General features: G+C 44.7%; 1 protein-coding gene across 3 annotated transcripts in view; it reads right to left on the bottom strand.

The window, feature by feature from the left end:
- woc (without children) overlaps nucleotides 1–15,861 on the bottom strand; it is a 120,721-nt gene that overhangs the window by 95,242 nt on the left and 9,618 nt on the right. For all 3 annotated transcript variants that reach the window (XM_065434509.2, XM_065434508.2, XM_065434510.2), the window contains exons 5-6: nucleotides 3,197–3,427; nucleotides 2,179–2,445 (exon numbers count right to left, since the gene is read on the bottom strand). In XM_065434509.2, the coding sequence (XP_065290581.2) occupies nucleotides 2,179–2,445; nucleotides 3,197–3,427 (498 nt within the window). The remainder of the gene's footprint in view (nucleotides 1–2,178; nucleotides 2,446–3,196; nucleotides 3,428–15,861) is intronic.

The raw sequence follows: 15,861 nt of genomic DNA, 5'->3' as shown, positions 1-15,861 counted from the left end.
GTTGGGTTAGTGTAAAAAATTTTGTGATAGAGGTTTAAACGGAAGCATTTGCAGCATGAATTAAGCATCAGTAGGCCAAAATAAGCTTTCATTGAAGCAACGCTTGAGTAATTAGAGAGCACATATCGAGCAGCGCGGCTCTGAATGGATTCAAGGGCGGTGATTAATGCGGAGCTACATGGATCCCAAATAGAGCAAGCATATTCTAATTTTGATCTAACAAGAGTTATGTACAATTTAATCTTTAAATCGGAGAGAACGGATGAAACATTTCAGCGTAGAAATGTAAGCATGAGATTAGCGTTATTAATTACATGTTCAACATGACATGTTCAATATGCAACATGGCTAACACTCCTAGGGACACATCTACCGTATTTACCTGATTAAATGCGCACCAATTTTTTGCAGGTAAAGTAATAAAATAAAAGTACACCTGAATGCTACATGCCCTACATTCATAAAAAAAAAAGAATAGTTACCTTCACCAGGGGTGGGAATACCTCAAGTCATTTTGTAGCAATGGAGCAGATGAAATTTCATTCTGGCGCAAATTGTAGCAGACAAATCCTAATTTGGAGCAGTCTGTAGCATGGAAATTTTAATTAAATAAGTGGGGTAACAATTACAACACCTTACATTCTGAAGCATTAAACAAGTGTTAAAGGGGCTGACAACCAATTTTCATGGTACCCACTTTCTTTAGTGCAATGGAACGCTTACAGGCCACAGCATCTAATCATGAAGTAGTAATGCGGAAAACACCATGGAACATTTTTTATCAGAATTTTTCTATCTTCAAAGCGGATGAAGTCATTCACTGAAAGCATGCAGCAAACTGTGATAGGTGAGTGCGATAGCTATTATATGCCGGCACTAGTGGGAGGCAGACGACAAGTGCGGCCGTAGGAACGAGAAAGTATTACTTTGTTTATTAAGTCTATGTTCCTGCGATTAATCTTTTCCAATGTGTTAAAGTATTTCTGCCATAAACGCATGGTGTTTTCGCAGTTTCCTGTACAACTGCTTTAGTATTTGACTAAAAACAAAACCAAGCGCATCTAAAACGAAATGACGCTTTTACATGTGATACATGGTTCGTGTTGCTGTAGCCAAGCGTGCGCTTCTGATTTCCGATCTCGTCTTTTGAAGAACTGAGCAAGATGGAACATAGGATTTTAGCTCGCGTGTGTGCTCAGAATTAAGATCCTTATGAAGTAGCACACAAACGTCATGCTTCAGCGCCGAATCCGACTAGCACGATAGACCACCGTCCTTCGCCACAAGAAGCGCGCCTGGAGAATGCTGACTGCTCATCACACTAGGCCAACCTGACACCGATTTCGGTCTGCCAACTGTCGGGGACTCTGTCACATTGTACCGACACTGAAAATCTGCTGACAGTCAACGCAGCGCTATGGCACAATTTTGGTCATTTTTCTTCTTTAGGTGCAATTTGGTGCGGCGATTTGCTTGAGTATCAAAATGATGCAATTGGCACAGTATTCCCACCCCTGCTTCACAAGATTTCCTTTTAATGAGCTTTCATAATGAACGTGGTGTGCTGTCAGTGCCATTTGAGCTTCACTGGCCACAAGTACCAAGCATACAAGAGCAGTATTCTCGAGCAATCACTTTTAGAGAGACCACTATCACTTCTGTGAGATTTTACGCGACTCTGGACTGGACTTTTCCAAGTATGTGACCGACAGCGTTCCTGGCACTGTGTGCAGATAGCGGGCTAGGCGTAGCAACAGAAACACATTTGATGGCTACAGCGCGGAGTCACACAATATCTCTCAAAATTGATATGTAGTATCTCTGGAAGTGACTGACTGAGCATACTGCTCCAGATACAGCAACCTTCACAAAAACAAGCTGTCGCCATCGACGCTTAATTTGATGGCTTTCACCAATGCTGCGGTCTTGGTAACGTAAGGGCAATTTCCAGACCCATTTTCTCTCAAAAAGGCACGCAGTATATTTGGGTGAAATGGCAGTATACACAAATACCCAACAAATGTGTACAAAAGGATGGCTCCTGTGGCAGCTCAATGGTTGGGAAGTTTGTACTGCAATCCAACCATCTGGTAGAAAATCAGCTCATTGAAATGAAAAGCAGTCAAAGAAACCTGTTAGGGCCAAGCGTAATGGATAATTAGAACCAAGGGCACATACCTTGAGGCCCCTCTTGAATTCCTCAAGGCACTTGCCCGAGCAAAACTGCCGGATATCGGCGCCAAAACGCACACAGTACTTTCCCAGCGATAGCTGGTTGACGGTCGACCGACAGTGAGAGCAGTGTGAGCCGTTGGCACTCTGGTACTTGCGCAGACATTCCTCAGCACAGAACTCCATGGTCTCCCAGACAAGAAACGTTGGCTTCTGCTCAGTGGCTTCCACGCACTGCTGGCATTGTGCACATATCCTCTTAGGGCGCTGCGACTGAAAGCATTGAATTGCATTGGCATTGTGCATACTGTTGAGAACTTCTTGGTGGTATAAAATGAATGCAAGTGCAGAGAGACAAGCACAAAAGACGCATACAGTATTTGTCTTCTGTTTGTGTCTGTTGGGCACATGTCTCTATTAATCATAACCCCACTGTTTCATTTTCTTATCCATTGTCAATTTCCCTCACCACAGTCGCAACTGAACTCAATGACTCTGTTTCCTGGCTAGTTACCCTGACTTACAAGGTTGCTTTGACAATTTACATAAAATAATCAACAGCAGGGGGTGTGCTAATAATGATTGTAGAGACCGAATCGAATACGAATTGAATGGTTTCAGAAGCAAATCAAATAGAACATTATTCAATTCGTTATTCGAAAGTTTGCGATATTCGTACACCCATAAACAGCAGTCAAACAATGTATCTCAGGCTCTAGCATGAGACATCCCTTACTTCCCTGCTGTTGATTACTTCGTCTCTCTCATCTCGTGAACCTGTCTTGAATAGGTTAAAATAAAACAGGTTAACTCATGTGCACCAACCTTTGGTATCTAGAACCACAGACCTCATTACAAACTAAACAAATGAAGCTATATGCAGTGATGTGATTCTGCGAGTCATGGTTTTTTTGAAGCTGCTCATGTGCCTAAAGATTTGGGTATCACAAGTGGTTGCAAATAAATTTCAATTAGAGCACATTATCAAATGATTGAAAAACTTTCTTTCGAAAAGTCAGTTTACCTTTTGGTGCTTCTCCAAGCAATCAGCAGAACAAAGTGGTTTGCAAGGTCCAAAAGACGAGTAGTAGCCTGTGCCGTCAGTGTGTTCTTTCTGGCACGCAGCACACCGGTCACGCTCTGCTGGTTTCTTTGGGGCCAGCTTCTGCTTGCTCCGAAAAGTCTTGAAACAAACATCTGAGCAGAGGAACTGTGTCTTGCCCTGGTAAAGCACCTGGTAGCGGAGGCCTTTCACCTGTTGAGAAAGGCACATTTCTATGATGTAGAAGGTACAACAGCACACAAGCTGAAAACTACCTACCAAGCCCTGCAGATTAGAACTGTATAGAGAGCAAGCGAAAGAGTTTCCAAGCTTGCAGAAATGCAGAAAGTCAGGCACAAGGCTACACTGCAGTGCAGTGTACCCTTGGCGACTCAATTTCTTTTCGATATATTCTGTCAGCATCAATGTCGCTGCTGTATATTTTCTCCTGTTTTCATTTTACATACCCGCTCCCACCACTGCTGCCAAAAGGTAGCTGGCAGTATCTAACGAATAAAAAATAAAAGGCAAATTTTTCTGTAATCACAGTCAATAAATGGACAAAATCTTTAAAGCACTGAATACAAGAAGTGTAACTAGATAAAAAAAAAGAAGAAAGTGCGGAGGTAGCGGGACAGGCACGCACCCACAACAAAGTGCATGGAAGGGGAGCCCTGAAAGTATTTTGAGCATGCTGAAATGCTCTGAACCTACAGGGAGGTTCATATGGGTATCAACTCTTTCCTTACTATCACAATTGGGCTTCATTTTCGTGCTTGCATGTTTTAACGTTTTATCTGAAGACATGTTAGTCACAACCTATCCTATACGCATAAAATTGCAGCCTAATCTTTGGTGGTTTAAGGGGCGTCGAACCACTTTCTATCTCAGTCGAGAAATGCATTTGAAGTTAAAATACACTATTTCAGAAATACTTTGCCGCAAAGAGTACTTCAATGCATTTAGCAGAAGCAGAGTTATTGACAATCAAACGTTCCCTACGCGGTGCTTCCGCTTCTTCTTAACTACTTGCACTGCGGAAGCTAGTGCCACAACGCTCCGCCTACTGAAGGTCACTGTGGTGCGCAATTCAAATTTGATTTTGGATCTTTACATAGGCACCACTACTTCTGATTTTGACATCTATGAAGCGCCAAACGCAGTTGTCCTCCCTCAGCAAGCCGCAGTGCGCTCAGTCAGCAGACTCATCGCAGCGCCTCGTGGCAGCGACAGTATCTACGCTACGTGGTAGGCTGCAGCATTTGCTTTGTGCATGATGGGACTTGAGCGCAAGCTCACGCTCATATGCTTCAGTCTGGCCATGCTACGTGGTACGGGCCAGCTTTGTCCTGCAGCACCTTGACCGATGGATAGTAGCCGCATCCAACTTACACATACTGAAGTGCTACAATATGCTCAATACAAAACGAAGTCTGCCAAGGCGTACAACCAGGAGTGGCCAAGAGTGAATGCATATTGGCAAGCGTGCGCATGGTCTGGCCACAAGTTTCGTGTGGTTCAAGGCTAGTGGAGTGTTCAAAACGAGTCTAAATTAGCGGGACTCGACAGCTACAACACCAATAAGCACAGTGGCTACAGTTCAATTCATACGCAGGTGGCCGCGGCCAAGCATTAGCAGACGATAGTCAGCTTATTCCGTAAGTACGTAATTATTATCTTTATTCTTCAGAATTCTTCAGGATCTCGAAGCAAGAAGTGCCATTGTTGGGAGATCCACAAGCCTCCTCATACTCAATTATTGTGCTTATCTCTGTAAGAAGAGACAGAGAGAGAAAATTTTATTTACAGAAAGGCAGAGGTCAGCCTGAGCTATAGCTTGCTCTGGCCTGCTACTCTACACTGGGGAAAAGGGACAGGGAGAAAAAGGGCCGATGATTATAATGATGATGATGATGATATGAGGAGGAGGTGCATAAATACAAGTTCACAACATTGTGGCATCTCTGAAGACGCGAGTCTAGTCCAGTGGCTTTTAGAAAGGCTATGGCAGCACTTGTAATCAGCTGCGCTGTTTGCATTAGGCCAAGGACCAAAAAGAAACTTGTCTGACAACTTCTCATTGACGTTTGCAATGGAAGAGACCAGTCTCTGTTCTTGCATGTACTTCGTACAAACGCAAAATATGTGATCAAGTGTTTCTGGCGCCTGACAGTAGTCACAATTTGGGCTAATATCACTGCAACCTACAAGATGTCTATAACGTTTGGTGAATGCGACACAAATCGAATCCAGTGCACCATGCTCGTTTCGCTTCTTTTGAGCTTGTGAGGCATACAGAATGTCATTTCTGGGTCCCATTTATGCACTTGCTTGTGTCGTCGATCTGGCTGGTTCCAATGCTTCCAGTGTGTATTATGCAACGAAGTAAGGTGTTTGTGCCTGTTTGTGAGAACACAATGAATACTTCAGAAGCATTATTTAAAGCAGCTTTCTCTTCAGCATCTGCCTGTCTCTATCATGCCACAGCATGCAGGTATCCACTGAAAGGAGATATCATGGCCATTTCTGTTTGCATGGTCAAGCAGCTCTGTAATTTCTAGAGCTATTGAATAACACTGGCCCCGTCTGAGGACGCAGTCAATATTTTGAAGAGCTGGCTTGGAATTGCAGAATATCGTCCATGCGCAAGAAGGCTCCTCGGAGAGAAATCGAAGTGCCTCCTGGGTTGCAAAAAATTCTGCGGCAGTTGGTCTTAACCTATGGTCTAGTTTAAACTGCCGAGCGATGATCATATGTGGGATAACAAAGGCTGCTGTAGAGGCATATGGTGCGACAGATCTACCAGTATCTACATGCACAGTATCGCCTACTTTGTATATATGTAGAACAGGGTCAGTTGCTTGAAGTCCATGGATGGAACGGATGACTTTCTACAATTCCAGGTATCTACAGTGTAACGAAAAGTTTAGGCAGGACCCATGAAGGCGTTCTCGGCAGGCACGTACCCAGGATTTTTTTTCGGGGGGGCCCACCACCTCCATCATCATCATCATCATCATCATCAGCAGCAGCAGCAGCATCATCCTGTTTTATGTCCACTGCAGGACGAAGGCCTCTCCCTGCGATCTCCATTTACCCCTGTCCTGCGCCAACCGATTCCAACTAGCGCCCGTGAATTTCCTAATTTCATCGCTCCACTTAGTGTTTTGTCGTCCTCGATTGCGTTTTCCTTCTCTTGATGCCCATTCTGTAACCCTAATGGTCCAACGGTTAACTAACCGGCGCATTACATGACCTGCCCAGCTACATTTTTTCCTCTTGATGTCAATTAGAATATCGTCTATACCCGTTCGCTCTCTGATCCAAACCGCTCTCTTTCTCTCTCTTAACGTTATGCCTAGAAATCTTCGTTCGATCGCTCCTTGCGCGGTCCTTAACTCATTCTCAAATCTCTGCGCCATATGTCAGCGCTGGCAAAATGCACCGATTGCAAACCTTACTTTTCAATAATAATGGTAAGCTTCCAGTCAGGAACTGGCAATGTCTGCCGTATGCGATCCAACCTATTTTTATTCTTCTGTGAATTTCCTTCTCATGATCAGGGTTCCCTGTGATTAATTGACATAGGTAAACGTACTCCTTCACAGTCTCTAGTGGCCGACTGGCGATCCTGATCTCTTGTTCCTTTGCCCGGCTATTTATCATTATCTTCATCTTCTGCATATTATTATTCAACCCCACTCTTACAATCTCTCTGTTAAGGTCTCCAATCATTTGTTGTAACTCGTCTGCATTGTTGTTGAATAGAACAATGTCATCGGCAAACCGAAGGTTGCTGAGATATTTGCCATCGATCTTTACTCCTAAGCCTTCCCAGTTTAACAGCTTGAATTCTTCTAAGCACGCAGTGAATAGCTTTGGAGAAATTGTGTCTCCCTGTCTGACCCATTTCCCTATGGTATCTCCCTGCTTTTCTTGTGTAGAATTAAGGTAGCTGTAGAACCTCTGTATATATTCTTACGCGAAGGACGAGCCGGTAAGACGAGAAACTATTTACAGATTGTATTTACAATAACGGTTGCAGCGGTGACCGGTTAGATTCACAGCGCGAGCCCAGTTCGTTCTTCCTCCTCTTTTCTGGAGTGATGGCGCCCACGCACCTCATTCAAACAAACAAATACCACACGCAAGTAGCAATATTTTTCAAGCTTTTTACGTAAGCGTTCTGTAGTCCTTGATTACGTAGTGCCTCTAGACTGCTGGTATCTCTACTGAATACAATGCATTTTCGTAATCAGTATAAACCACATAGAGAGGCTCATTGTACTCTGCAGATTTCGCGATAACCTGATTGATGACATGGATGTGATCCATTGTAAGGTATCTCTTCCTGAAGCCAGCCTGTTACCTTGGTTGACAAAATCCAGTGTTGCCCTTATTCTATTGGAGATTATTTTGGTAAATATCTTGTACAATACTGGGAGCAAGCTAATGGTCCTATAATTTTTCAATTCTTTAACGTCTCCTTTTTTGTGGATCAGTATAATGTCTGCATTCTTCCAGTTTTCTGGGACCCTTGCAGTCGATATACACTTCGTATAAAGAGCCGCCAGTTTTCCAAGCATTATGTCTCCTCCATCTTTGATTAAATGGACTGTTATTCCACCTTCTCCTCCCGCTCTTCATCGTTTCATGTCTTGCAGGGCCCTTCTGACCTCATCGCTAGTTATAGGAGAGTTTCTGTATCCTGTTCATTACTGTTTCTAATTGAGGTATCGTGACTCCTCTGGGTACTGTATACAGGTCAGCTTAGAATTTTTCCGCTGCTTTTACTGTATCTTCGAGATTGCTTATGATATTATCCCTATTATCTTTTAGTGCATACATCATGGTTTGTCCTATGCCAGGTTTCTTTTTTACTGATTTCAGGCTGCGTTCATTTTTTACGGCATCTTCAGTCTTTCTCGTGTTATAGTTTCGAATATCAGTTATTTTCGCCTTGTGGATCAGTTTTGACAGTTCCGCGAATTGCGTAACGCTGTGCGGCCACCAGTCCCATACAACCACGTAGAGCGCAGGACTCTGCGATTCTAGACGTACTGCGCTCACAGAGAAAGGCTAGAAAAACACCCACATAAGAACGGCAGAGAAGTGGCTACGTGAGGCGGTTCGACCGATAACTGCAGAAGCGTTATTCAAAGCAAGTAATTATTCTCCACTTCCGGCGGCGTTTTCTCTACTTCCTTTTTAAATAAACAGATGTTGATCCATAAGTATTCTCATAAACAACGGTTAACATTTTTATTATTCGCTTTTGCTTGCAGTTTGGTTGTTACGTTGGCTCTCTCCCTTAGTAGATCGCTTAATTTCTCAACTCCTTGCGATTATTGTTTCCAGTTTCCAATTTTGCACGAAAAGTGCTATACAATTAAGGAAAAACAGACGAGGTAACGGGCGACAGTCATCTTGCTTATGGGTTTAAGGGTTATTGCAGGGTTTCATGATAGACGCTCTTTCACATCATTTTATTTCCCACCGTATCTCACGTGTATCTCCCATATATCACGTGTATATGGTTGCGGGCATCTGCCAGCGTCGCGGCGAGCCGTAACTCAAGGAAATAATGAGGCAAAGGGAAAAGTTAAACGCAATCGGCGTTTTCTCCGGCCGCAACTCGTTCCATGAGAGTACAAACCAGCTGAGTAACAGCCGCATCCCTCTCCTGGTCCCAGGATCATCCTAAACAAAGAAGGTTGAACTAACAAAAGCAACAGCTATGCACGTGACGTTTGAATAGATGGTGACAACTGAACGCATCTCGAGTTAATCGCGCGGGTGCGGAATCTATGAGAAAACTGTCCTTCACATTACAAGAGATGCCTATAACTACCGCCATCTAAAAGGAGTGAAAAAGGCAGCATAAGGCTGACCGATGAACAGCTGCCAAGTCTCAACATTAATCTGGCGGCGCTTTAGGAATGTGTGAGGAGTGGTGGCGTGGGTGGGGAGGGGGGGGGGGGGTATGCCACTTGATTTCGGGGGGGGTCCGGGCCCCCCCGGGCCCCCCCTGGGTACGTGCCTGGTTCTCGGAATACAGGCGAGAAGAAATTTTGATGGTAGAATATTCTGATTCAGATTTTTTTTCCTCGTACGGGTGTACGACATACACTGCTGTTTCGCGGCTGTTGCCACTGCCCGTAGGGCCCCAGGCCTCATCAAGCTGCTCAAAAGCAGCTTTTTGCCTGGGGTCTGCTTTTCCTTGAGGAAAATAAAAACTGTTTCCGATTCCAATTCTAACATAGCCCTTCAATAGCTGCAACCTGGGTGGGTGGCAGGGAGTGATGGCAAAGGATGGTACCTGTGATGGGTCAACACACAAAGGTACACTCAAAGAGGCTCGCAAAGCAAGTATATATTGCTCGTTCTTGTACCAATAGTACAGGAACGAGCTTGTGCTATTGTTCTATTGGTTGAAGTGCACCATAGTAGGCCCAAAGATGTGTGTAACGCTTGAGCTTGAATGCTGTCCACCGTGCGCTCACAGCTAAGTCCCATGCTTGAGAGCACTGGCATGCTGTACCATATATACCCTACAAATAGTGCTTCGCACAGTTGGAGTAATGATGACTCAGAGGGGCCCCATCATGTTCCTGCAGCTACACGAAGGATGTAAATGAAACTCCTCAGCTTTGATTTCAGTGCAGCTGTGTGTCTTGACCAAGGTAGCCTCCGTTCTACGACTAACCAAGGAATCTGTGATGTGCTACTGCAAGTTCCGCTGTTCCGTTAACGATTATGGCATACACGGTCATTCATTTTTGCGTGAATGCAATCATGGAACATTTTTCTGTCGAGAGCTGCTGGCCCTGATGCTACATACTACGGCATCAGTCACTGCACATTGAAGCCTAGAACGCATTTGGGAATGGGTGGCTTCAGATGCGCATGTGCATATGTCATCCGCACATGCGCTAATCTTCACTGTGTTTGGAAGTTCAGGTGAAAGGCCAATCAACATAACATTGAAGAGAGTTGGACTGAAAGTGCCCCCTTGTGGAACACCATGTACTGTATTGTACTAGCCGGTATCGCCATCACTTGTCAACACCTACGCGGTGCAGCCACTGAGATCCATGCATACAGATCCATGGCCACAGACTTCTGCATCCTCAGGCGCATCAAGGATTGCATAATGGAGTATGTTGTCATATGTGCCCTTAATATCCAGAAAAACACCTCCAACTAACCGGCAGCGACTTCTTTCCTGTTCAACAGTGGAAATCAAGTCGACAACACCGTAAATGGAAGAACAGCCTCCTCTGAATACAGTCATAAAACCAAGAAACCAATTGTTGCTCTCGAGGAACCACTCCACCCTTGACAAGACCATTCTTTCCATTACTTTACTAATTGGTGCTGACTAAGGTGATCGGTCTGTAGGAGGAAAGCTCCCTAGGGCACTTCCCTGTTTTAAGCAGTGCTACAATGAGACTGCATTTCCAACTACCTGGAATATTTTCCGACTTCCACACGGTATTATAAAAAGATCAAAGGATACCGTCGTGCTTCTGTGCCAAGATGGCACAGTGCAGCATATACGAATCCGTCAGGTCCTGGTGCCGATGAGCGTCAGGAACAGAAATTGCAGTATCAAGCTCTTGCAGCTACTTCGAGTCACTTATCAGGTGGCGGGGGCGCTATGGTGACAAGAGATGAAGTCATTGTATTAGACTTGTCCCCGATATGTCCCGACAAGTTTACAGTAGTCCTCTGCTACCTCCAATTCGGTCTGGCGTTGATGTAAAGCCACGAAACGGAATGAGTGTCTTTGTTGTGAAATTGCCTAAGGACATCGCATGACCCGCCAGATTTTAGACAGAGGTTGTCTTGGGTCTAAGGATCCACAGAATGTCCTCCAACGCTGTCTATCTAGCTTGTTGAAATGTCAAAGAACATGTCATTGAGCTCGGAGACTGTCCGAAAGGTCTGAGTGTGACTTCGTCATTTTGTATTGCCATTCCGCGTGGCGACAGATTACACAAAGGGCCTCATATTGTGTGTGAACTGATAATCTGGGCCTCGGTACATTAACTTGTCTGGTTTTGTCCCGCAGGGTAGAAGCAATGATGTCCTCAATTTCAGATGGAGATGTCATGCACTGACAGCTGGTATCGACAGACATCTTAAATAAAATCCAGTCTGTTTGAAATATGCAATGCGAGGCTGAGCAGCGGGGCGAGCTAAACAGAATGCAAGTTGGGAGGTAGTCACTATCCCAAGTCTCTACATCTGTCAACCGGCATGCTGAATACAGAAGGCTGCTTGATAGATACGTTAGGTCAAGACAACTGCTGTAGGACATGCCACAAACGAGTGTAGGAGACCAGTCATTGGGCACATTTAGTTGCCAACTGCACACAAAGTTGGACATATTTCTGCGACGAGAATTCATCACAGTGCTACTCCACAGGGGATGGTGTGCATTAGTCACCAATCACAATATGCGGACCATGCAATGCTTGCAGCACAGGCATCAGTCGCAAGTAATCGATCTTCACTTTTGGATGGACGTCTCCTCCAATCACTGAGAATGTGTGCGATTTGTGTTTTATGGTAAGGCATATGTAATCATTAGTAGTATGCGATGAGACATCATGTCTGAAGTATACCAGATTGTGACGTATACAAACTAACACTTTGCTTGAGGTTTGGTGATTTGAGACCACATCTGGCCATATCCAAAAATGTGGAAAGAAAAATGCATATTAGGCTCACAGATAACAATAACTGCAAATTGGTGCTTAAATGCCCCCTGTAGGAAATCCGACAAACGACTACGCAGACCTCAAGCATTTCATGGCACAAGCGATTAATGCATCCATTCTTCCACCATCATCGCCATACTCACTTAGAGAAAAACCACTGGAAGCAGTTCTAACACTTCCAAGTAGCTGAGTGGCAGCCTCAGTGGCCAGGGTACTTAGGCTGGAAAGAATCCTGTATAATGAGCCCATCAAATTTTTCAGCATACTATTGATGACAATATCATCCACCTTTCATTCTCTTTATTATGTGTCGGAGCGGTACATAAGGGCGTTCTCGCAGGCCTTCATCGTAATGAAGGCCACTGAGCCTTCTGTGTGTTTAGGGCCTTGCATTTTCGTAGAAGGCACGTGTTTCTTCATTCCTGGTAGGCAAAAGCAGATGAGGAAGTGGTGGAGGCTGGGCTTGAGTTGTCGATTCTTCTATGTGAGCAGCACTGGGGTCCTGCCAGTGTCATGAACAGTGTCTGCGGTGGCAGATAGCCCTTACTGCTTTGATGTGCGTCTTTAGCCATCTTCAGAATACTGATTTCATCCCTGACCTTTAGACATTCTTTCGACATTGCATCATGGGCACTAGAGCAACTTGAACACTTTGCAGCAGCATTGCAATTAACTTTGTATGAAAGCTGATTCTCATGCTTCTTGAATTGACACTGGAGCCTTCTTGTGCTTTTGTACAGTATTTGTAATTCGTTATACACAAATCTGCAGTGTTTCAGATGATTGTACATTAATGAATAGGAGCGGCCCGTGGGCGGTGTTCAACAAGGAATAGATCAGACTGCTATTCAAACTTCTGCGGAAGGTCGGTTCGAAAGCAACTGCATGCTTTTGTGACAGTGAAGAATCTACACAATGGGAAGGCTTTCTCGTAATGTTAATTATACTGTCAAAACGCTATTGGAGAAAAGAAGCCCGTTGCAGGGAAAAATGAACTTGTTCTTGATAGTATTCACACACCATATGCAGAACAATATGCTCTCCTGAGCAAGAGCTGTTGTTCGAAGCATTGCCAAGTCAGCACAAATGCTAGAACATAAATGCTAGAATCAGACAGCTCAAGAGAAGCTCCTAGGTTTTCCCGGCTGCCCTCATTCAAAGGTAATGTGCCCAAGTCGATCACAGCACGAATTCTGCATTATTTGATACGGTAACTTCTAGGAGTACTGGATGCCTGTTTTAGCGATACCTCCTGCTGAAGTTTCATCTTTTAAGACACCCAAATGTGCCGAGAATGGTCCAATCTGACCAAAAGTTTAGTGCAGCCTTCATTTCATAGGGTGCATGGCATTGGTCATAAGAGCACTCCGACGGTAATGTTTAAAATGATGTCAGAAAGTTGTCAATTAAATTCATATTTCTGGACCCTGTAAGGAAAAGGCTAAGGCTAAATTCAAGTGCTCTGCATCTTTGCACATCTCTCCCTTTCACAGTGATGCCACTTCATGTATTTTGGGCCTTCTCTGCCACACAGCCAACATCACACAAAAAGGCAATATTAATAGCTTCCTGTTGACTACTGCTTTCAAGAAAAACAAGAAATATTCAAGATTCTTTAAAGCAGAGATGCACTGCATAGAAATACCAGGCATCATGTAGGAAGCAAAGAGGATGAGAAATAAGATGAGAGAGGTAAAAGGGGCCCTGAAACACTTTTCGAACTAATCAAAGAATGACATCACTATTAAATTACGTCGCCTCGTTAATCTCCTGCTGCAACAATTTTTCGAATCCTTCAAGCACAAGCAAAGTTACATGAAGTTATCGAATAGATTAGTGGCTTTCTTCTTTAATTTTGACAAGCGCGCAGTGAGCTACGCAGAGGAAACGGCAAGTCGGCTCAAGGGAGCAATGCCCTGTAGGCCCCATCCAAGGATTGAACACAAAACGGCCCATGGCAGCTGCAGTATCTACGCTACACTTTCAATCTTGGAGGCCACATGCAGCAGGTGCAGCAATGCGCAGCTGTGATTCGAGACTGGTAGTGCAACAATGAAATGTTTTTTCTGTATTTTTGAGGTTGCAGACATATATGTATATATTTTTCATTTATTTACCTTAAATGTGCGATAATTATTTTATTGAGAATGCTCTCACAATCACGAAATCAGCCAAGTGCTGTTGTGGGTCCAGCTGCTTGTGATGCTGCTGCATCAAGACCATGGGAAGGAGAGACCAAGAGGTCTTTCACTGCTTTTGACACAAGATTACAAATTCCCTCCTACATGCAATGCAACAATACTTGGCTCACGTATTCACAGAAGTCTTGTTAAAAGATTGGCAACGTTTTCTTGCTATGAACAAAAAGCCTCACCAGGTCTAGCCATTTTGAGCTGACAAGCACACTGCATACAATGCACACTAACAATCGTGTCTGCCAAGTATTACATTCCTACATGCTGCAGAAAGAGCTTCAATTTCAAACCAAATGCCGCTTGCCCTTCCCTCTTGGGCACTGTGCTCCCAGCCAGAGAGTCAACATAAATCACGCAAGTGTGCTGTTAGGGTTGGCGTCTGACACCACGTGGCGAAAGGACCTTCTTCCACCAGGCTTCGTCGAAATGAGGCGACTTCTCCTGCGATGGTTAGCGTACCGCATCTCGCGCAAAAAGAACTTTCTCTCACTTGACCTTCTACCACCAGGCCTCGTCAAAATGAAGCGTGACTTCTTAATTCGCCATGACCATTTCGAGTGTCTACCTGTCTGCCGGAAGCCCCGCAGTATAGAGCCTCTTTTGTGTGTGTGTGTGTGCGAGTTTAGAGAGGCCCTTTCCTCAAATTGGACCTAGAAGAGAACTTCCACGAACCCACAAAGCACAGAAGAGGTGGACAGACGTCTACAATTCCGGGAGGCGGGACGACTTCTTCCTTTCAGCAGGCTCTGTATAACCAGAGGAGGAGGGGCCCTCTTTCTGTGCCGGTCACGTGACATTGACGGAAGCAAGATCCCGCCCACAATTCTAGAGAGCCTATTTAGGGGCTCCGAAATGCACTTTTAATCACTTCATGCTCTTCTCATTTTCTTTCATCTACCTTTGAATAAACCGTGCAAGTTTCACACTAGAAATCGTCTCGCCCTTGCTAGGTCGCCATGGTCTACCGCATGCCTGCAGCCCGCCGACAACGCCACGCTACCCATTAAGTAACGTCGGTCGAGCTTTGATAGGCAGGCGCCGCTACTTCTCGGCAGCAGTAAAATACGCTACCCTAGAGTACGCAACAGCGCCTACGTACATGGCAATGCTGCGACATCGCTCATAGTGACACGCAAATTCAAGAATTATTAAAGGCACCATCAGTTATTTGTTTAATCTGTTGCTTCAATACACGAATTAAAGTTTAGAAAAATAATAAAAAGTGCAAACCGGATACCTGCATGTTTTTGTTGTACTTTGTACTGTAGCACGAGAGATGTACAGTCAAACTCACTTATAACAATATTCAGATGCCATGAAAATTCCATTATTATAACTGATAATCGTCAAAACCGGGTTGCATGATAAAATCAAAATAGGGGGATGGCATAGCTGATCTTGGCAAACTATAATGGTGGGGAGGCCAGTGCCCCTCCCCACCACCTTCCTCCATCTGGCTGCTGATTGTGCTCACTCGCTTAACTGCTTCCTGGACGCTCTGATCCCATGTAACAAGCCGTGGCTGTCGGCGTTAAGTACTGACACTGCTATAACTACAAAGAGAGGTTCTGGGTGGCAAGCGATATGCAAGCACCGCTGAGGCAGCGCTTTGGTGAGCCCAAAAGGGGCCATTTAAAATATGCGAGCAGGCTGCTAACGGCAGCCTGTCAGCTTGAGAAATCCAGAAGAAACGCTGAGGCGAGATTGCCACAAGCATCTCGCCACG

This window comes from Dermacentor albipictus, chromosome 5, assembly GCF_038994185.2.
Source record: "Dermacentor albipictus isolate Rhodes 1998 colony chromosome 5, USDA_Dalb.pri_finalv2, whole genome shotgun sequence".
Lineage (NCBI taxonomy): Eukaryota > Metazoa > Arthropoda > Arachnida > Ixodida > Ixodidae > Dermacentor > Dermacentor albipictus.
This window is presented reverse-complemented; position numbering and strand designations above follow the sequence as displayed.